General features: G+C 41.2%; 1 protein-coding gene across 1 annotated transcript in view; it reads right to left on the reverse strand.

Moving 5' to 3' along the window:
• Positions 1–22,521, reverse strand: part of FAM81B (family with sequence similarity 81 member B) — a gene marked incomplete at its 5' end in the record, with an annotated part of 57,303 nt that overhangs the window by 24,068 nt on the left and 10,714 nt on the right. The window contains 2 exons of the mRNA XM_059691855.1: positions 11,150–11,268; positions 14,886–15,129. Of these exons, the coding sequence (XP_059547838.1) occupies positions 11,150–11,268; positions 14,886–15,129 (363 nt within the window). The remainder of the gene's footprint in view (positions 1–11,149; positions 11,269–14,885; positions 15,130–22,521) is intronic.

The following is a 22,521-nucleotide window of genomic DNA, read 5'->3' on the forward strand; positions in this document are numbered from 1 at the left end:
ATATACACATACATACATACACTCACTGAGTGGCCAGATTATTATGACCGGCCAGATTATTATGACCACCCCATCAGTACAATGAAGTGAATTAGTTATGAAAATAATAATAATAATAAAACCTTCAGAGTATTTGCTTAGGAAGTTTTCAATATTCAGTATTTTTGGAAGTGTCAATGAAGTACTGATGGGGTGGTCATAATAATCTGGCTGGTTATAATAATTTGGCCACTCAGTATATGTGTGTGTGTGTATGTATGTGTGTGTGTGTATATATATATACATATATATGTGTGTATATATATATATATATATATATATATATATATATATATATATATATTTCACCTTATCCCTGAGTCATTAGTCTACCTATCTCCTTTTGTTATCTGATCATTTATTTTGGGGGAAACCCTTTTACCTCATATTTTTATCAAAGTAAAATATGCCTAAAGTTTAAAAGCCGGGAAAACGAAGATGGCAGCATAGGTAAACACCGGAGTTAGCTGCCTCGAACAACCACTTCAAAAATACAACTAAAAGACGGAACGGACATCATCCAGAACCACAGGAAGACTGGCTGAGGGGAAATTCTTCAACTAGAAGGAAAGAGAACAGCATATGAGACTCAGAGGAGGCGCAGTGCTGAAGTCAAATACTAAGGTGCGGAGTGCATGCAGAGCGGGCTGGTGGCTGAGGGCGTGGTTGGCGTTTTCAATCGGGAGGGAGTCGCAGACTCTGAGCTCCAGATCCAGGTGAGTCTTTAGGGACCCAGACTCAAACGGGAGAAGTGGGACTGTCTGGCATCGGTCGGAACGCAAGGGCAGCTTTCTCTCTGAGGTTTGCAGCAGTTGCTGGGACTCCGAGAGGCAGAGCCTCTGGGGACGGGACTGAGAGCAGCCATAACTGCTCCCTCCACCGGCTCTGTTGATCCCGTGGGACCCGCCCCGCCCAAGCCCTGCGCAGAGCCATTTGCCGGATAGCCTCAGGCAAAGGCTAGATTAGCACCTCCTTAGAGAACAGAAGTTTTCCCACTGCAGACACAGCTGATTCTCACAGCCAGTTGGCCTGGAGGTCAAATCCCCCTAGTATTAACTACAACAATCAAGGCTTAACTACAACAAGACTGTGCAAAAAGACTACTAGGGGGTGCACCAAGAAAGCATAAAAAATGTGGAGACAAAGAAACAGGACAAAATTGTCAATGGAGGATATTGAGTTCAGAACCACACTTTTAAGGTCTCTCAAGAACTGTCTAGAAGCCGCCGATAAAGTTATTGAGATCTACAAGAAATCTAATGAGACCCTCGATGTTATGATAAAGAACCAACTAGAAATTAAGCATACACGGACTGAAATAACGAATATTATACAGACTCCCAACAGCAGACCAGAGGAGCGCAAGAATCAAGGCAAATATTTGAAATGCGAAGATGCAAAAAACACCCAACCAGAAAAGCAAAATGAAAAAAGAATCCAAAAATATGGAGATAGTGTAAGGAGCCTCTGGGACAGCTTCAAGCATACCAACATCAGAATTATAGGGGTGCCAGAAGATGAGAGAGAGCAAGATATTGAAAACCTATTTGAAGAAATAATGACAGAAAACTTCCCCCACCTGGTGAAAGAAATAGACTTACAAGTCCAGGAAGCGCAGAGAACCCCAAACAAAAGGAATCTAAAGAGGACCACACCAAGACACATCATAATTAAAATGCCAAGAGCAAAAGACAAAGAGAGAGTCTTAAAAGCAGCAAGAGAAAGAAACCCAGTTACCTACAAGGGAATACCCATACAACTGTCAGCTGATTTCTCAACAGAAACTTTGCAGGCCAGAAGGGAATGGCAAGAAATATTCAAAGTGATGAATACCAAGAACCTACAACCAAGATTACATTATCCAGCAAAGCTATCATTCAGAACGGAAGGCCAGATAAAGAGCTTCACAGATAAGGAAAAGCTAAAGGAGTTCATCACCACCAAACCAGCATTATATGAAATGCTGAAAGGTATCCTTTAAGAAGAGGAAGAAGAAGAAAAAGGTAAAGATACTAATTATGAACAACAAATATGCATCTATCAACAAGTGAATCTAAGAATCAAGTGAATAAATAATCTGATGAACAGAATGAACTGGTGAATATAATTGAATCAGGGACATAGAAAGGGAATGGACTCACTATTCTTGTGGGGGGAAAGGGGTGTGGGAGATGCGGGAAGAGACTGGACAAAAATCGTGCACCTATGGATGAGGACAGTGTGGGGGGGGGAGTAAGGGCAGAGGGTGGGGTGGGAACTGGGTGGAGGGGAGCTATGGGGGCAAAAAAAGAGGAACAAATGTAATAATCTGAACAATAAATATTTAATAAAAAAAGTTTAAAAGTCAATAATAACTAACAGGCTAATAATTTTAGTGGTTCCTTGCTCTGCCTCTCAATCCTGCTCCCTAGAGTCAAGTGCCACCTTTACTCCTAGTTTCAGAGGCTCCTGGGACAGCCAACTCCTAAACCTTTTTGGAATTCTGTGGTGTAAAACTAAGTCATTTTCAGCTTATCTCACAGCTTTAAAATTGGTTTTATTATGTCGCAGTTTTCACATGTCCATCTGTTTTCGAGGTTCTAATATTTCTATGCTGATATCTCCAGTCTTTGTGAATTGATGTTTTAAAGAGAAAATCTTTTTACTATAGATTTGTGGGGCTTTTGGAAGAAGCAAAATTACATATAACTGTTCAGTCTGCAATCTGTTATGTTTCTTTTGGTCTTAATTTCTTTGAAACCTTGAACTCTTCCTGTGTTTTTCTGGGTAATTCCTCTTATAAGATATATTCATCAGCCTTATAGTTTTCTAAACCAATCTTTATTATCTATCTGTCTATCATCTATATATCATCGATGTTGTTGGTGGTGATTTTTTATGCCCAGACTAGATTCTTCCTAACTACCACTCTTACTTTTTATTTTATTTTTTAAACAAATATATTTTATTGGTTTTTTACAGAGAGGAAGGGAGAGGGATAGAGAGTTAGAAACATTGATGGGAGAGAAACATCAATCAGCTGCCTCCTGCACACCCCCTACTGGGGGTATGCCCGCAACCAAGGCACATGCTCTTGACCGGAATCGAACCTGGGACCCTTCAGTCTGCAGGCTGATGCTCTATCCACTGAACCAAACCGGTTAGAGCCACTCTTACTTTTTAAAACGATTCTGGCTACCTGCAGATTAGCGAGTATGTGGTTTGATGGAGAGCAGATCATATCCTCTATGCAGGATCATATCCTTTCCCTAGTCAGGTGTGTGTGTGTGTGTGTGTGGGGGGGGGCACATCTCCCCATTTTCTCATCAAAAACCAGATTGTGTATCTCACAGCAGATCATTATCATAGATTCTGGGTTGTGACACTACCCTCCTCTCCTTCCTCATCCTGTTGCACTTCAGCCAGTTTCTCTCAGGTATAAATTGGAAAGGAGGGAGGGAGGTCCTAGATGATGAGTAGTATGCTTACATCTTCAGCTACACCTCCCCAGTGTTCTGTGTTGCTGACCTGAATCTCTATAGGGACATCTCTTACCTCTCCTGTGAGCCACCCAAGCCCCTCAGTAATGGTGCTCTATTCAAATTATTTGGCCTGCACTTTTCAAGATTATGAGCCTTGTTTTGAAGGAAATCATCGTCTTTAAGGTATGAGGAGGATTTACAGTATTTGGTAAGTGTGTTCTGCTTGGGGTCATTGGTTGTGGCAACTTCCATACTAAATTAAAGATGGAGATTTTGCTTTCCTTTTATTTTTAACTTGCATGGAGACATCTCAAGTGAGAAGAGTGGAGTAAACATATCTGTACTATCTTTAATTAGAAGTCCCCACTCTTTACCTTTGAAAAGTTGACAATATCCATAATATCATTATTATTTCTTCAAAGGGGGTGCCTTTTGCTTTCAATCTCACATAAACACAATTTGTCATTTTTTTAAAATATGTGGATTTGTCTTGGGATCCCAAGTAGTCAAAGGTGGCCAGAGGGTTGGCCTCCTCTGGCTGCTGCTGCAGAGGGTAAGTCAGAGCCATCCCTGCGGTGCCCTTTACACGCTCACCTTTTCCTCCTCTGTATGTAGCTAATCTACTGAATAGAGGAGAGGGCTTCAGAAGCAGGGCAGACAACTCTGAGCACACCGTCTCACTGGAAGTACTGGCTTTTAGACTGCCACTTTACTGGGATGGAAAATATGGTGTCAAATGTAAAACATAGTTATTAAATATGGAATTTGATTTATGAAGCAATACAATGTTTGCTAAGAATTAGGTTATAAAATCAACGTAATTTCACTTATGCCAAAATGTTAACTGAAATTAATGTGGAAAGACAGTAATTAATCTGCCTCAGTTTGTCCATTAGTCAATTGCACGTCAAAAATACAGACAAGGAAGAGGAGAGGAAAAGTGAATTTAAGTCTTAGGGCTTTCACCCAGGTTCTGTTGAAGATGACCAAATAGATTGAAGAAACTTTCATAAAAGGAAGACATTTCAAGGAAAAATAAGATCTTGTTTTCAAACCACTGCTTAAGGGCAAGGTAAGTAAGCAATTGTGGGGAAAAGTAAAGGAATAGGAGCCTCTTGGTTTTCACTCTTCCCTCAGACACACCAAATAAACTGCTGCTTGTGGATCAATTCCCTCAGAAGGAAAATATGGAAATTAGTTTAGAGACTCTTTACATATGGGATGAGTAAGAAAATATCTACATTGCAATGGATACGAAAAGCTGAGACACATTAATGCCACCAACTCCATCCCTAGCACAGTGCCTTGCAATTGGAAGGGAACCCCCAAACCCCAACTTCTTCCTGAGGAGTGAAGGGTTTGAACTACACATCAAACACTCCAACTTTTGTAGCTGCCACCTGGAAGACTGGTTCCCAATTCTCTGAGAGCTGATGGGGTTCACGTGGGCGTTCCCTGGGGCCACGGAAAACAAAGAAGTGGTTTTAAATGGCCACGTTATTTTAAAAAATGGGCAAAGGGCCTAGCTGGTGTGACTCAGAGGTTGAGCATTGACCTATGAACCAAGAGGTCTCCAGTTTGATTCCCAGTCAGGGCACATGCCCAGGTGGCAGGCTTGATCCCCAGGAAGAAGCATGCAGGAGGCAGCCAGTCAATGATTCTCTCTCAGCATTGATGTTTCTATCTGTTTCCCTCCCCCTTCCTCTCTGAAATCAATAAAAATATATTTTGAAAAAATGGGCAAAGGACCCGAATAGACATTTATCCAAAGACAACATACAAATGGTCAACAGGTACATGAAAAGATACTCAACATCACTAATCAGCAGGGAAATGAAAATCAAAACCATGATGAGATATCACCTCAAACCTGTTAGGATGGCTATTATATAAAATAAAGAGAGAGAAAAATGTTGTAGAGTATATGAGCAAAGGGAACCTTTGTACACTATGGGCAGGAACATACATTGGGACAGCCATTATAGAAAACAGTATGTAGGTTCCTCAAAAAACTAAAAATAGATAACACCCAGCAATCCCTCTTTTGAATATATCCTCAAAGGAAATGTATTCAGTACCTGGAAGACATATCTGTACTTTCATGTTCATTGTAGCAATATTCACAATAGCCAAGCTATGCAAACAGCCTAAGTGTCTGACGATGGATGAATGGAATGAAATTGTGACATACATACACACACACACACACACACACACACTCACACACGAATTTTTTCAGTCTCAAAAAAGAAGGAGATATTAGCAGTTGAAGAATGTATTAACCTGAAGGGCATTATAAGTAAAATATGCTAGACACAGAAAGACAAAAACTCCATGATCTCACTTATGTGTGAAATCTAAAGAAGTCAAATATTCCTCAAAAAGTTAAAAATGGAACTCCCATTTGACCCAGTGATCCTACTTCTAGGAATATATCCCAAGAAACCAGAAACACCAATCAGAAAGGATATATGCATCCCTATGTTCATAGCAGCACAATTTACCATAGTGAAGACCTGGAAACAGTCTAAGTGCCCACCAGCAGATGAATGGATTAGAAAACTGTAGTACATCTACACAATGGAATACTATGCTGCTGTAAAGAAGAAGGAATTCTTACCGTTTGTAACAGCATGGATGGAACTGGAGAGAATTATGCTAAGTGAAATAAGCCAGTCAATGAAGGAAAAATACCACATGATCTCACTCATTTATGGATAATAAAGACCATCATAAACTGATGAACAAAAATAGATACAGAGGCAGAACAACATCAAACAGACTGTCAACCTGCAGTGGGAAGGCTGGGGAGGGTCAGGGGGTAGGAGAGGGGGTAAGAGATCAACCAAAGGACTTGTATGCATGCATATAAGCATAACCAATGGACATAAGACACTGGGGGATTGGGGAGGCCGGGGGAATGTCAAGAGGGGAAAAAAAGGAGACATATGTAATACTCTTTGTAATACTTTAAGCAATAAAACAAAATTAAAAGAAGTCAAATACACAGAGGCACAGAGTGGAACATAGTTATCAGGGATGAAAGGTGGGAAAAATGGGAAGATGTTGGTCAAAGTGTACAAAGTTTCAGTTAAGGGTGAATCAGTCTAGAGACCTATAGTCTACAGCAGTGATGGCGAACCTATGACACGCGTGTCAGAGGTGACACTCGAACTCATTTTTTTGGTTGATATTTCTTTATTAAATGGCATTTAAATATATAAAATAAATGTCAAAAATATAAGTCTTTGTTTTACTATGGTTGCAAATATCAAAAAATTTCTATATGTGACACGGCACCAGAGTTAAGTTAGGGTTTTTTAAAATGCTGACACGCCGAGCTCAAAAGTTTCACCATCACTGGTCTACAGCATCGTAACTATCTATATAATCTATCTGTATAAAAGGCTAATATGCTAAGTGTCTGACCATCCGGGTAATGACGTCAAGCAGCAACACCTGGCTTCCTCTCCCTAGGGATGACTAGCCTCAGGTGGAAACACTTTACACTTTAACCCAGTGGTTGGCAAACTGCTGCTCGCGAGCCACATGTGGCTCTTTGGCCCCTTGAGTGTGGCTCTCCCACAAAATACCACGTGTGGGTGCACATGTACAGTGCGATTGAAACTTTGTGGCCCATGCACAGAAGTCAGTATTTTGTGGAAGAGCCACACTCAAGGGGCCAAAGAGCCCTATGTGGCTCGTGAGCCGCAGTTTGCTGACCACTGGTTTAACCAAATGTTTGGGAAGCGTTTTACTGTGCCTCATCTCATTTGATCCTTGCAGAAGTCCTGGAGTAGGTAGGTCAGAGACTCGGTGGAATCCTATTTTCTTTTCATTAGCTGGAAAACGGAGATTTAGAAAGCTTAGAAACTTGACCTGACTGAAAAGAAGTAAGAAATGGTGGATTTTAAAAATGACTTCAGGTTTTCTCACTGTGCAGAATATAGTCAAACACTGCTGCAGTTAAATATTTTATCCTTTGTTCTTTCTGCTGATCTACAATAATAATGTGCTTCATGTTGATATTTACTGCTGTGTTGCTGACAATTACTTGAAAAAGAAGTTGGGGTGCTTCGCTGGGCTGGAAAAAGTTTACATCAGAAAGCAGGTCTAATTAAGCAAGTTTGTTTTATATCTATAAAAGGGTGAGTTGATTCGCGCATGCACAATACATGTAAAACTCACTGGCGCCAATTGCACACGTGTGTTTCAATCTGTCACTGTCGATTGTGAATTTGGTTGACACTTCTATTATAGAGAAAGGGTGAATAGGAATATTAAAATATTTCTTCGAATTAATTTCCTTTCAATGTGTGTAAATTTGTGCACCGGGCCACTAGAATTTAATATTGAAGAGTCGAAATATGCTAAGAGTAAATTTCAGTGGCTCTGTTCACAAAAAAAGGCACTATATGAGAAGAAAGTTAATTAGCTTGACTGTAGTAATTATTTTATGATGGATAAGTATATTATATCATCAGATTATACACCTTAAATATACACACTTTTTATTTTTAAAAAAAGAAAAAACCCCAGAAGAATGAGCAAAGAAAGTTGTACATCTTCTCCTTGATATTATTTCATTCCACTCTTGGCTTTAATTAAATCTGTTTGTTATTTTTGTCTTGTATTTAAGACAGGATTTATAAGAGTGAAATAAGAGATTTGTAAATAGTTTGCAGAAGGAAATAAATGGTTGGAGTGTCATCAGTACACCACCAAATGGAGCCAAATCTCAAGTTTCATTCAAAACAGATTTTTGGCGTTTATCTTCTTTGCAAAATCATGGCACATCTAAGTTGAGTGTTTGTTGGTGTTTGTTTTATTATCTTGCTTCATAACTTACATAAAAATGATAAATTCTTTTGTATGTATTAAATATATATAATAAAGTAAGAATTTAATATATTTTAAAAATATCCTATATAATAAAAGGCTGATATACAAATTGTCACCTCAACTGGGAGTTTGACCAGGAGTTCAACCAGGGGGTGGGGCTGGCTGGCCAATTGCCTGCCGTCCCTCCTCCTGGCCGGTCCTGCCCCTGATTGACCCTGATCGGGGCAGACCAGCCAGGTTCCACCTGTGCACAAATTCATGCACCGGGCCTTTAGTAAAATATATTTATACATAGTATAGTTAATGATATATGCATATATGTATGTATCCTATCTAATAAAAGAGAAACATGGTAATTGGCGTACGACCGCTACCCTTCCCATTGGCTAATCAGCGAGATATGCAAATTAACTGCCAGCCAAGATGGCAGCCGGAAGCCAGGCAGCTTAAACTGAACATGAGGCTTGCTTGCTTCAGTGACAGAGGACTGCAACGCTCCCCTCCTGCGTTGCCGGCCTCTGAGCCTGCAGTTTAAAAAACATTATAACAAATATAGAAGCTAAACAAAACCCCAGAAACCAGCTTTCAGTGAGCCGGGATCTCAGAGCTGGAGTTGATACAGAGTTTCGATTATAGAACCGAAACAAACCAGATACCTGTTTTCAGCAGCTGAGGCCTCAGAGCTGGAGCTAAGCCTCAGAGCTAAAGCTGGCCCAGAATAAAAAAAGAAAAAAAAGGAGCAGTTGGGAGCTTCAGTCCCAGCCTGAAAACAGCCCTCAGCCCCTCACCCAGACTGGCCAGGCACCCCAGTGGGGACCCCCACCCTGAAGGGTGTGAGACCAGCTGCAAACAGCCATCATCCCCTCATCCAGGTTGGCCAGGCACCCCAGTGGGGACCCCCACCCTGATCCAGGACACCCTTCAGGGCAAACCAGCTGGCCCCACCCATGCACCAGGCCTCTATTCTATATAGTAAAAGGGTAATATGCCTCCCAGCACCGGGATCAGCGTGACGGGGGTGGCGCCACAACCTCCCCATCGACCCTGCCTTGAGTGTGACAGGGGGCGGTGCCCCAACCCCCAATCGGCCCTACCCTGAGTGTGACTGAGGGTGGCATCGCAACCTCCCAATCCGCCCTGCTCTGTGCATGACAGGGGGCGGCGCCCCAACTCCCCAATCGGCCCTGCTCTGAGCCCGACCAGGGGCTGCACCTAGGGATTGGGCCTGCCCTCTGCCACCTGGGAGCAGGCCTAAGCCAGCAGGTCGTTATCTCCCGAGGGGTCCCAGACTGCGAGAGGGCACAGGCCGGGCTGAGGTACCCTCCCTCCCCACCGAGTGCACAAATTTTTGTGCACTGGGCCTCTAGTATATATATAATGTATATATACAATGTGTATATATAATGTGTACATATTGTGTGTGTGTATATCTAATTATCTATCTACAGGTATTATCCTAAAGTCTGTGTTGTGTTACCTGCCCTGAACTTTCATGGCTAGAGCTTAGTTTAGACCCTTAACATTTTTTACCTTTTTTTGCTGCCATAGGCTTCCTTCTTCCTGTACCCCATCAATTAAATTACACTAGAATGTCACTACAAATTTTGTCATCCATTTACTTAAAATTTTCCCATGGCTATGTATAACCTTCTACATAAAATTCAAACTCTTTAGCTTGGCCCATGAGGTCCCTCACCATCTAATTCTGAACCACTTCTCTAGCTTTATCTCCTAATCTCCCATCTCTCCCTAAATGCAAATCCCAAAATATCAGAACTAAAATACCCTTCTCACAGGTAGGACCTTGAACATGTCAGAGTAAGTCATCCTTGGTTCTTTTGAACCTATTATACCTCCTATGTGAAGTATCTTTCCCACCCTTCTTAGTCTAGCTGACCACTACCCAGATCATTCACAACTCATCTCAAGTGTCACCTCCTCCAGGAAACCTCCCGTGCACCCCAATCTAATTTGGATATTCCCAGAGCACCCAGGTTTTCATTATAATGCTCACCTCATTACTTATATTTGTGGCTCTGTTTCCCCAAGTAGATTGTAAACAGCTATAGGAATGGGGACTGTGTTGTTGAATTCCTAACTCCTATCACACTGCTTGGCATATAAGTGCTTAATACATTTTTGTTGAGTTGGATGGAGAAGTTTGTCTTAGGTATTAATCACCTAATTCTTATTTGGTCATTAACACTTCAGAGTTATTAACAAGATGGAGGCAGGGGTAATCCAGGAGTGAGGAAAGAGTTGCTGGCAGAAGAAGTAGAGATGGGAAGGTGTTCATGGTCAGCCATTTTTGATGTTTCTACCAGGGTGGTCCTGCCATTGTAAATGCCTAAAGGTATTTACTGAATGTATACCATTAGTTCTTTTGATTTAGAAATCTCATACATGAGGTTCAAAATTATATGCATTGGCAGTAGATGCCTTTCGTTAGATTTTACATGTAATTCTTATATATTTTAAATGTTTAATGAGAATTTGATACCTTTGGGGATTTTATATGTGGTTATGAGGGTCTGTCTTTGGATGTTGGCATTTGGACATGAGGGCTGTAAAGACAAGAATTGAACTACACATTGTGTATAAGGGTGCTTTTATAGAAACCTTGGATCTCACAGGAAGCATGAGGTTTTCAAATTCTAGGACACACTTTTACAACTATCATCTCATAAGTTAAGCTTAATATAAAGACAGTACCTTGTTTGGGACCACATGGAACTTATTTGGGAATGAGAATTCAGTGGCCAAGAACTGACTGCTAAACATTAATTAGTTAATGTGCTGCTTCTCACCTGGCTACTCTTCCTCGAAGGTCTCCAACTCCTTGAAGGTGTCTGCTGTTTAGCTCCTGTACTGCAAAATTAGTCCCTGTGGCCGCCTGGTCTCGGGCTCTTATTTGGTCTTCTAAAATCTGTAAATTTGAATCAAAAAACACTAACTACTCCCCCAAATAAATTGACTAAAGACATTAACAGACAATCAACAGAGAAAATGCAAATAATTATGTCACTTTTAAGAAATGAAAAAAAAAAAATCTCATTTCTGTCCCATCATAGTAGCAAAGATTGAAACAATAAATCTCAATGTTGGCATCAGCACAGTGAAGGAAGCACATTCATATAATGCTAATGGAAGTATAAATAATGATAAACTTTCTGGAAACCAACTTAGAAAAACGCATCAAAAGTTTTCACATCCCTTGATAATTCTATTTCTAAGAATATGTAGTATAGAAATAATCCAAATGCCGACACATATCTATGCACAAAGATATTTCAACATTAGGAGAATAATTAGGCAAGTTGTGGTGTATGTAGCATGCAAAGAGCTTTTAATGACATATAAAAGAGTTTATGACATAATTTTATATTCAAGATTGTGCTTACAAAAGTATTCTCAGCTTCCCGAATGAAATGTCTGGAAGGACTAGAGGGAGATACATCTGAGTGTAGAGATTACAATTTGTTGCTGGAATTATGAGAATTTTTTCCCCAGGTTTTAAATTTTTTCTGTTAAACTTTCAGAATAATTACAATGAACAAGTATTACTTTTGTAAGTTGGGGAAAAACACAATAAGGCAATGTTACACATAAAATTCTTTTCTTGAATTAAAACTTTTAAATTAATTAAAAACCTTAAAATGAGTTCATTTAAAACATAATTAGCTGGCAGGTTAAAAAAATAACTTGATTTTAAAAAGGAACAAGCGCCAAAACCGGTTTGGCTCAGTGGATAGAGCGTGGGCCTGCGGACTGAAAGGTCCCAGGTTCGATTCCGCTCAAGGGCATGTACCTGGGTTGCGGGCATATCCCCAGTAGGAGATGTGCAGGAGGCAGCTGATCGATGTTTCTCTCTCATTGATGTTTCTAACTCTCTATCTCTCTCCCTTCTTCCTCTCTGTAAAAAGTCAATAAAATATATTAAAAAAAAAAAGGAACAAGCAACTTAACTGTTGCAATTATGGTTAATTATAAAATTTTTCCATTCATTCTTAGATCTATCTTGCTGGCCAGTTTGCAAATAGGCTGAGCTGGTTAATGAGTTTAGATCCTTTTAAAATACTTGAAGCCCTAACCGGTTTGGCTCAGTGGATAGAGCGTCAGCCTGTGGACTCAAGGGTCCCAGGTTCGATTTCGGTCAAGGGCATATACCTTGGTTGCAGGCACATCCCCAGTAGGAAGTGTGCAGGAGGCAGCTGATCGATGTTTCTCTCTCATTGATGTTTCTAACTCTCTATCCCTCTCCCTTCCTCTCTGTAAAAAAATCAATAAAATATATATTTTAAAAAATAAAATACTTGAAGAGCATTCATTCTTCTACAAAATGCTTATCACTTGATAGTTATTTACTAAAGGTAGCCTAATTTCTTCTTCATAATATTTTAAAAACATATTTTTATTGATTTTAAAGAGGAATGAAGAGGGAGAGAGGTAGAAACATTCATGATGAGTCATTAATCTGCTGCCTCCTGCACACCCCCTACTGGGGATTGAGCCCACAACCTAGGAATGTACCCTGACCAGGAATCAAACTGAGACCTGGTTCATAGGTGGACGCTCAACCACTGAGCCATGAAGGCTGGGTTCTTCTTCATAATATTTTAACTAGATTGTCTTCAGCTTTTAAAACATTTTCTAATTCAGTTTTCTGCACAATCAGACCAGTCCTCCTCATTTTTCTTATATATGCCAAACCTTTAATAGGATTATAAATATTTTGAGATTTCATAATTTTTGGAAAATGTTTCAGCTTTGTCTTTTTTCAGAGCTAATCTAAAATGATTATTATAGAAAAAGAAGCTCTTAGCAAAACTTCTAGAGATCTGGGAACATTTCTTCTCTTAATGCTAAGATTTTTTATTGGGGTATAATTAATATGTATTAAAATATACAAATCAAAGTGTACATATGAAGATAATTTGATGAATATAATTCATCAAATAATTTCGAGGAATATAATCAACTATGTAACAACTACTCAGATCAAAATATAGAATATTCTATAAGCATTTTGATATTTCTGAGAATGCTGTTCTCTTTCCAATTACCAAGAAGTTTTGACTGCTAAGTTGGGATCTTATATGAGTACTTACCTGATTTTCTCATCATCTCAAAGGCACTGTTTGTTTCTCTTGTCACTTTCATGACCCTTTATTATGCCTGGGGACAGCTCCCAGGGATTTTACAAGTGGCATTGACTTTTAGGCCCTGGGGTCAATTCAGTATGTGCTCAGTACCAATAAAGTGCCTTTTAAAAGTTCACTAAGATTTTAAAAATTCCTACACTTCCTCAACTGCACTATGGGGTTTTCCACACCCTGGAGATTAAAAGTAAATGAATAAACACAGTATTCTTAGTCTTAAATACAATGTCATAAGGAAGTCATTGATGGGTCAATCTCATTTTTGTTTAGTCCATTTGCTCTGATAAAAGGACATATGGGAGGGAATTGTTACCAATTATCATGATAATTCCACAGTTTGGCCAGCTTTCTCAATTGTATTTTATGAAACCCTTGTCTGGAAGTTGCTACCCCAGATTAGTCAAGCCCATCAGCACTTTAAAAACAGGGCTGAAATATCTGTAGTTAAAACCTGTCTATCATGGTTTAACCCAAGCATTTTCTTTTTTGATCAGAAACTCAAGTTTTCCTTCAGTAGCTTAAACTTCATTCATTCATTCATTCATTCAGGAGATATTTACAGTGCTGACTACCTATCAGCACTCTTATTACCCGGTGTGGGATTTAGCAGTGGACACAACAAAGTCCCTGCCCTCATGGACATTATATTTTATAGGGAGAAAAGCAACAATAAACAAATATAAACTGTGGTAGTTTGCAATAAATGCTAAGAATAAAAATAATGAAGGGTTTAAGGGAGATTGTGACTGTTGGGATTGGGCGGGGGATGGGTGCTATTTCATAGCATGTCAAAGAAATCCTTTCTGATGAGGAGATATTTGAGCAGGGACCTGAAGGGAATGAAGAACATTTCATAGGAATTTCGAGGGGAAGATGATTGAGCCAGAGTGAATAAGTAGCAAGTGCAAATGCCACGAAGCCCGAGTGTTTGGTATGTTCTAGGAAGAGCAGGGAGGCAGTATGGGCAGAGCGAAGGGGAGAGCAGTGGGAGATGGGGTCAGAGAGGTTTGGGCGGTCAGATTGTAATGGGTCTATGAAACAGCATTAACAATACACTATGAAAACCTCTATTTGAAATGATTGCATTAATATAATCTTGGAGATTTACACTAAGTTAAATACCTTAGTGCAATATTTGACATAATGTTAAAAACAGTTGTATTTGTTGTCACATAGATGTTCAACAAACATTTTTTTGAATATAATTTCTTGTAATTTTTGGCATAAATGAGCAGTTGGAATATTGAACTGTTTTCCTCAGAAGTAATTAAATTGTAATCACTTAAACTTAAAAAATAGCAACTCATTTCTATAGCTGAAAAATGACATTGATGGTTGATAGTCTTTGACAAGCAATGGGAACATATGGGAAATAAAGAGCTACCTCAATGTTTTGGCTGAGATTTTTGACGATGCTGGTGATGGTCTGGATATGATTTTCCAGTAACTTCCTGGCAAGCAGCTCCTCTTTTTGAAAGCCTTGGGTCCCCTGAAGACAAGCAGAGATGTCCTCTTTGATGCGGAAAGCTTGCTGAAGGAGGAATGCTATGGTGCGCTCCTGGCTGTGCAGCTTGTCTTCTATCTGACTTCTCTGGGTGTTTGGAATGACAGGAAGGAAAGAATGACCCCTGGTCAGGAAAGGGAAACAACACAGGGCTGTTACAAGAATGAGCGTGGAGGAGCCAGCACCAGTACTCGGTATCCTCACTTCTGTATTTTCTCACCTCTGTGAAGTCTGGTAGGACTTGAGCACCTGCATGGTTAGAATCATCTTGGTTTATATCTCATCTAAGAAGCAGTTCTGACCTACTTACTCCTTGATCTTGTGGCATGCATTTTTCATGTTTTAAGCAAGAATTGTTCTATATCTTACCTATTCTAATTCTGTATTGTGAGCAGGGCTGCTTCCTTATAGCTGTAAGAAATGAGAGCTCAAAGGCAAAGATTAACACATGAATCAGAAGTTCAATGAAGAGTAAAAGGAAAATACAAAAGGTAGGGCTACCTATCTATCTATCTGGCTAAATGACCATCTGACTGGTAGCTATGATGCGCAATGACCAACAGGGGGTAGATGCTTTGACCAGTAGCTATGATGTGCACTAACCACCAGGGGGCAGACACTCAACACAGGAGTTGCCAAGCTGGGGTGACTTGGCAGTGGCAGTTCTTGGGTGATGTACCTCAGAACCAGAGGAGGGAACCTGATTCTGGGGTGCATCACCCGAGAACCACCTTCTCACAATCCGGGACCCCTTGGGGGATGTCAGAGAAAAGGTTTCGGTCCAATCCCCGCAGGCCAGGCCGAGGGACCCCATCTGCCGGAGGGACCCTGCTCACTCTGCAGATGCCCTTCGAGCCGCAGAGCCACCCCAGGTGCAGCTGGCCAGGGAGGGACCATGGGACTTTGGCTCCAGGGCCTGTCTGGTCCGTCTTGCCCAGTCCTGCCCCACTGGCCACCTTCTAATTAATTCCCTTTCAATGTACACGAATCCGTGCACCAGGGCACTAGTTTAGTAATAAGGTAAAGAGCAGAAGATCCTGATTGCCCCCATTGGCATTAGCATGTTACTCCTTCCTTTCACAGGTAAACTTCTTGAAGGACCAGCTACTTTTGTTGTGTCTTTTTTCTTTAATTTACCTTGCTTAGTTTTGTGACCTAGTCTCTGAAGTCATACACCTGCATTTTTGCTTTGGTGTGTTCCTTAGAAGCAGGTCATTAAGTTCAGCTTACACTCTTGGGTAGGGGCAGTGGTAGAATTGGTCTTAACCTTTAAAAAAAATGGATTTGTGGACATTTAAAACCAACACTATCACCATCATGTAAATGGCTTCTGTCTCTAGCTGTTCCTTTCCCTGTACTCCGTTCTCCCTTTGCCATCAGTACAATGTTGCTAGAAAGCAAATCTGGAGTCATTCTGAGGTGAGGGTCTAGGGCCTGAGAAGTGATGAGGGTTCTGTGGGGCTCACAGGACAAACTTGGGGCCCATGGAAAATGCTGCTGTCCGCCATGGCCAGGTCTACCTGTGGCAGCCACAGGGCATCTCTGCTCAGCCCTGTTTGGTTCTTGGGGGATCCTCTTAGCTCCAGCTCCCCAGGAAAAATCAAAGCTCTTAGCAAGCGAGAGCTGAGATCTAGAGTGAACAAGTCAGTAAAGTGAATCTGCCCCTGAACAACATGACAGCTGGTGAGGCAGAGCACAGGAAGAAAGGAAATGGGTTCCAGCTCCTGGGGAGTTTAAGTTCCTGGACTCGCCCTGGTCCTGACCAGATTGCTGAACTTGCATGACCACTGTCTCCCATTTTCCCTCCCTCTTCAAACCTCAGAGGTCCTAGAAGTGGGGGAATGAGAAAACGGGGAAAACCCCCTCGGACAGTGGGCGGTAGTTTATACCGGTGACTGTGGGGAGGTGCAGTGGGTACTGTCACATGCCAGGAATGGAGGACTTACTCCCCAGCTTCTGGGAGTGCTGTCAGCGGACAGCTCTCAGCTATTAGCCTTCTCTGGAAGCTGCCTTGGTGAAGAAGACACTGTGCCAAAGGCCATGCCCACTTCCTACGGTGGGTCTATCTCAGAACAACTTTGAGGACCATCCCAGCTCCAGAGCTCCTGGGATCAGCTGATACTTTCTTGTATTCCATCACATCACTTTCTTTCTTCCCAATTGTTTCCCTTCCTTCACTTCCACACGTATGCATCCCAGAGCACTCCATAGTAAACCACTCTCTGCCTCTGAGCCCGTTTCCTGGGCAGCCCAACCTCAGTCAGGTGGGGAAGAGGGGCCGCTGTAGTTCTGCTTTTGCTTCTCCCCTTATGGCCTTGGGACAAATTTCAGACTCTGACTAAAATCAGGCAGGGCAGAGACCTGTGTTGGTAAGAAGCTGAAACAATAACAACAACCAATTTGGGGAACAACTGACCTTGGGCAGTTGTTTCTACACTGTTCTACCTCCACATGCCCCAAGGTGGGAAAGCAGCTGCTCACTGGAGCTGACAATACTCCATTGGAGACCAACATCCGGCTGAAATCCCTGGGAGCAACTGAACTCTCAGGCCAGAAAATCAGTACATTTGAGGAGCACAGTGTTTTAAAAAACTGGCCAACAGTGAAACAAGGTACTGGACATCAGATTCCTACAGAAGAGAAATAAAAATATATGCAATAAGAAAATATTAAAAAGGCTAATAAATGTATTAAAAGAAAAGAGAAGATATTAGCAAAATAAGAATAAAAAAACTAGAAAACATAAAAAAGTAAGCCAGTGGAAATATTAGGCATGAAAAACATAATAACTGAAATAAAGAAAAATTAAACATGGGGACAGAGGGATTAGCTGAAGAATAAAATAGACTAGATGAAGGAAATGTCTGAGGCAGAAAAAGGAATGGTCACACAGTTTGGAGATAGCAAGGTCAGAGTTTGAAACTCATGTCTGTCTGACTCCAAAATCAAATGTTAACCTTATGTCTCATATGTTCCTGTCTTTCTAGGAGATAATCAGCAGCAGCAGGGGACATAATTTGATTAACAGTTCTCATGTGACCTAATAGAGTGGTAGCAGAATGACAGACAGACGTGTCCCCAGGCTCCATATCCACTCTTTCTTCTTCTTTTCTTGGTCTTGGCAGCTATTATCTCCTCTACTTTCCCTCCTAACAAAGACTGCATCCTCCACACATCAGCGAAAGGGGTCTTTCTTAAAGTGCAAATGACAGCACTTGCCTACGCAAAACCCTCTGATGTCTCACCCATTCTCTGAGAATAAAATCTTTGCCTGTCTTTCCAACCTCATCTCCTCCCACTATTGCCTCCATTCCCATTCATTCAGCCACACAGGCCCTCTTTCTGTTCCTCACACAACAAGCTAGTTCCAAGCTCAAAGCTTTGGCACCTGCTGTTTCTTCTGCTTGGAAGGCTTTTCTCTGCAGTCACTCCTGGCTGCCTCCTCATTGTGCAGGTCTCACCTCCAATGTCCTCTCCTGAGACAAGCCTTCCTCTCAGTCAGTTTCTATCATAATATCCCATTTCATCCTCTTCATAGCATTTGTCATTACCCAAACTTACCTTCTTTACTTATTTGTGTTTATATTCTTCCCTCCATTGCACTAGAATGAAAGCTCCCTTTGGGCAGGCACTCTGACTTGTTCCACAACACTAAAAAGAGTGCCTGACACATAGGTGGTCAGTGAGTATTTGTTGACTGCCTTACTTCTCTAGCTGGACTGTTTGTTCTCTTAAGGCTCAGTTGTTGGAAAATTGGAGGAAAATGGTTTCATAAAGATATGGGTTCTAAGAGCTTCAAGGATTACAGTTTCCTCTCTTAAGCAGCATAAAATACCTTTGCCTGGGTGAGATTCCTCTTCCCTATCACTTGCACATCTGAGCAATGAAGAAGGCTTTGCTAAGGGGTTTCATTAATCAGATTTGGCTCAAAATGTTCTTCTGGAAAATTACCAAATGGAGCCTCATCTAGATAACATCCATTCTCTTAAAAACCCCAGCGTACTGACAGTGCTGCCCTGGATGTCTGAGTCACAGGCAGAGGGAGGAGGATGTCGGGCCCGGTTGACGGTGACACATAGCTTAGTGGTGGACTGCAAATTTGCTCATTATTTTTCTTGAGCTAGTGCTTCTTTCTCGCCTCTAGACAATCTGCAGACTGAATTTTCCAGTGAAAGGGTATTTGATCTTCAGTCTCCAGTTCTACACAGAGACTTGTAAATTATGCTGCATTCCTCTCATTTAGATTTTCTCTGAGGAGTTCCCAGTGCGGCAGACACTGTAGGTTACCTTGCCGATAGTCATCCTTCGCTTCTGCCTGATGTGCTTCATCCTCCTGCCCGCTGTGTCTTTCAAGGGAGGCAAGCTAATCATGATGGTCCTGTTCTGGGCTGGGATGCAGTTGGTTTAGGTGGGAGTATGTGAAGCAACTCTAGCCAGTGAGACTCCAGGAGAAGCCTGCCTTGGGCTTCTGGGTAAGGTCTCTCTGCCTTCAAGAAGAGACGCACAGGAGGAAACTGTCCTCTTTGCTGGACGTTGTCATGTCAGTGCTGGATAACTGGAACTCTGAAAGCCACTTGGTCATGAGGGAAAGAGGATGGCAGGGTGGAAGGATAGACAACACTTGGGTTCTTGATGACGTTGCTAACCTTTAAATTAATCAAACTCTAGATTTTTTTGTGTGAACTAATCAATGTCATTACATTTAAGCCATTTTGGTTGGAGTTTGTGTTTTTTTTTTTTTTATGTGCAGCTGAAAACACTGTATATCGAATAACTTACCAATAACAACTTTAGTTGCAATAGAAATATATCAGTCAGAATTTACTAAATGTCTACTCTAGTCCATACACAATATACAGTAGTTTCATCCCTCAAGGAAATTAGTCTAATTCAGTGTTTCTTACAAAGAAACTTGAATTAATATTATGGGAATGGAGGGATGCTCTTAAAATGCAGATTTATTGGCTCCTCCATGGACCTACTAAATCATAATCTTGTGAGTGTGAAGGGAAGAGCAAGAATATGTATTTTAAATAAGCACTACTGCTCTGCTGGCCAGGGTTATGTGCCCTGGCCAGGTGGCTCCAATGGTTGGAGTATTGTCCCATACACCAAAAGGTTGCTGGTTCAATCCCTGGTTTGGCACATGTGGGAGGCAACCGATTGACGTTTCTCTCTCACATTGTTATTTCTCCCTCTTCCTCCCTCCCCCCTTCTAAAAATCAATAAAAACATATCCTCAAGGGAAGATTTAAAAAATAAATAAGTTTTTAGGTGATTCTAATGTATTCTGAAGACTGAACAGCTCTGGTGTAAGGCTGGTCATTGTGTGAATCAGTGAATAATAAAAGGCAGGGTATATAATAAACTGCTGAAGTATGAAATATGGAATATGAGCTCTCAAATTATATAGATACTAGAGGCCTGGTGCATGAAAATTCGTGTACTCAGGAGGTCCCTCAGCCTGGCCTGTGCCCTCTCGAAGTCCAGGACCCCTCGGGGGATGTCCACATGCTGGCTTAGGCCTACTCCCTTGGGGATCGTGCCTAAGCTGTTAGACATCCTTAGTGCTGCCATGAGGAGGCTTCTGCTACCACCGCTGAGCTAGCCAGCCATGAGTCAGCTTCTGGCTGAGCAGCGCTCCCCCTGTGGAAGTGCACTGACCTCAAGGCAGCTCCTGTGTTGAGCGTCTGCCCCCTGGTGGTCAGTGTGGATCTTAGCGACTGGTTGTTCCCAGTCGTTCAGCCATTAGGATCAATTTGCCTATTACCCTTTTATTATATAGGATTCAGAAGCAGACTGGCATGTTGGAAGGCAAGATAGACTGAGGGTAGAATATAGGTTCTACCACTTACCAACCAAGTGTTTCAGTTACTTCATCTTAAACCAGGGCCAACAGGGCCTACTTCACTGTATAGTTGTAAATTCTGAGATGACATGTGAGAAGCATGTGCCACACAGCTGCTCTGCTGTCCAGGGTTGTGAGGGACCCATGTGCACTCACTGTTCCAGTGTGCTGTTGGCTGGCATCAAGATTGTACTAGAAAGAGATAAGGAAGGAGACCTAAGGCAGCAGAAGGGTCAGTGAAGAAGGCATGCCAGTCTGAGGTCCTGCCTGTCATGCTGGTTCAATGTTATTGCTGTTGGGCACCCTGAAGGCAGCCGCTAAGGAGGGCACACCGAGTGCTATGTAAATGTATTTGCCTGCAACCATGAGGACATTAAGTGACATTTAAATTCTGGACTGTGGTTATTTCTTTTCCTAAACATTTGTATTATAAAGTTATCTTATTTAAGTGGAGGGTGTTTCGTTCTGAAATTTCTTTTTTATACCTAAGATTTACTATTAGTTGGAGTGTTATTACCACTTACTATTGATGCGTAATGAAGCATCTAATGATGCTCTGTTTAGTTCTATCTACATGATTCCTACAAGAGGAACACAGAGCTTACTCCAGGTGTACCGGTTCATAATGGCAGATTTTGTAATCAAAGAAAAAACATGATTATGTCAAGAGAAACACAAAAAGTGGTTTATTCAAAGTAATGTCCATCGCTAGCTATACATTTCCTCCATCTTTAGGTAATTTGTGGATACTGTCCCAATAGAACTTTTCTTGTTTTGAGGCAAACCATTCAGAGACCCAATTTTCCACTTCTTCATACATTTTGAAGATCTGCTCAGAAAGTGCATGTGCCATCGATCAGAACAAGTGGTAATCTGAAGGAGCAAGGTCTGGTGAATACAGCAGGTGGGTTAATACTTCCCAGGCAAGATCTCTTAATGTGTCTTTAACTGGTTTTGAAGTGTGTGATGGTGCATCATCATGAAGCAAAATTACTTTGCCATGTCTTCTGGCCGATTCTGGTCATTTCACGATCAAAGCATGGTTCAAATTGATTATTTTTTTGTCGGTAGCAATCAGTATTAACAGTTTCACCTGGTTTTAGAAGCTCATAATACACCACACCTTCCTGATCCCACCAAATGCAGAGCATTGTCTTCTTTCTGAAGCGATTTGGCCTTGCAGTCGATGTTGATGGTTGACCTGGATCAACCCATGATTTTGTGCATTTGGGATTCTCAAAATCCACTTTTCATCGCCAGTCACAATTCGATGCACAAAAGACTTTCTTTTGTGCTGGTGAAGCAACATTTTACTGATGACTTTTCGGTTTTCCATTTGTCTTTCGTTCAGTTGACATGGCACCCATTTTTCTTCCTTTAAAATATTTCCCATTGCTTGTAAATGATTGGAAATTGTTTGCTGAGCAACATTTAATCTTTCTGCAAGTTGTTTTTGAGTTTGACACGCATCTTCCTGCAATAATGCTTGTAATTGTTGGTCTTCAAACTTTTTCGGTTGACCTGGACATTCTTTGTTTTCCACATTGAAATCATCACTTTTAAAGTGATTAAACCAGCGTTCACAAGTATCTTGAGATGGAGCATGTTCACCATAAGCTTCCTGAAATATACAATAACTTTTTCTTCAAAATAAAATAATGAATTAAA

This window comes from Myotis daubentonii, chromosome 4 (assembly GCF_963259705.1).
Source record: "Myotis daubentonii chromosome 4, mMyoDau2.1, whole genome shotgun sequence".
Taxonomy (NCBI): Eukaryota; Metazoa; Chordata; class Mammalia; order Chiroptera; family Vespertilionidae; genus Myotis; species Myotis daubentonii.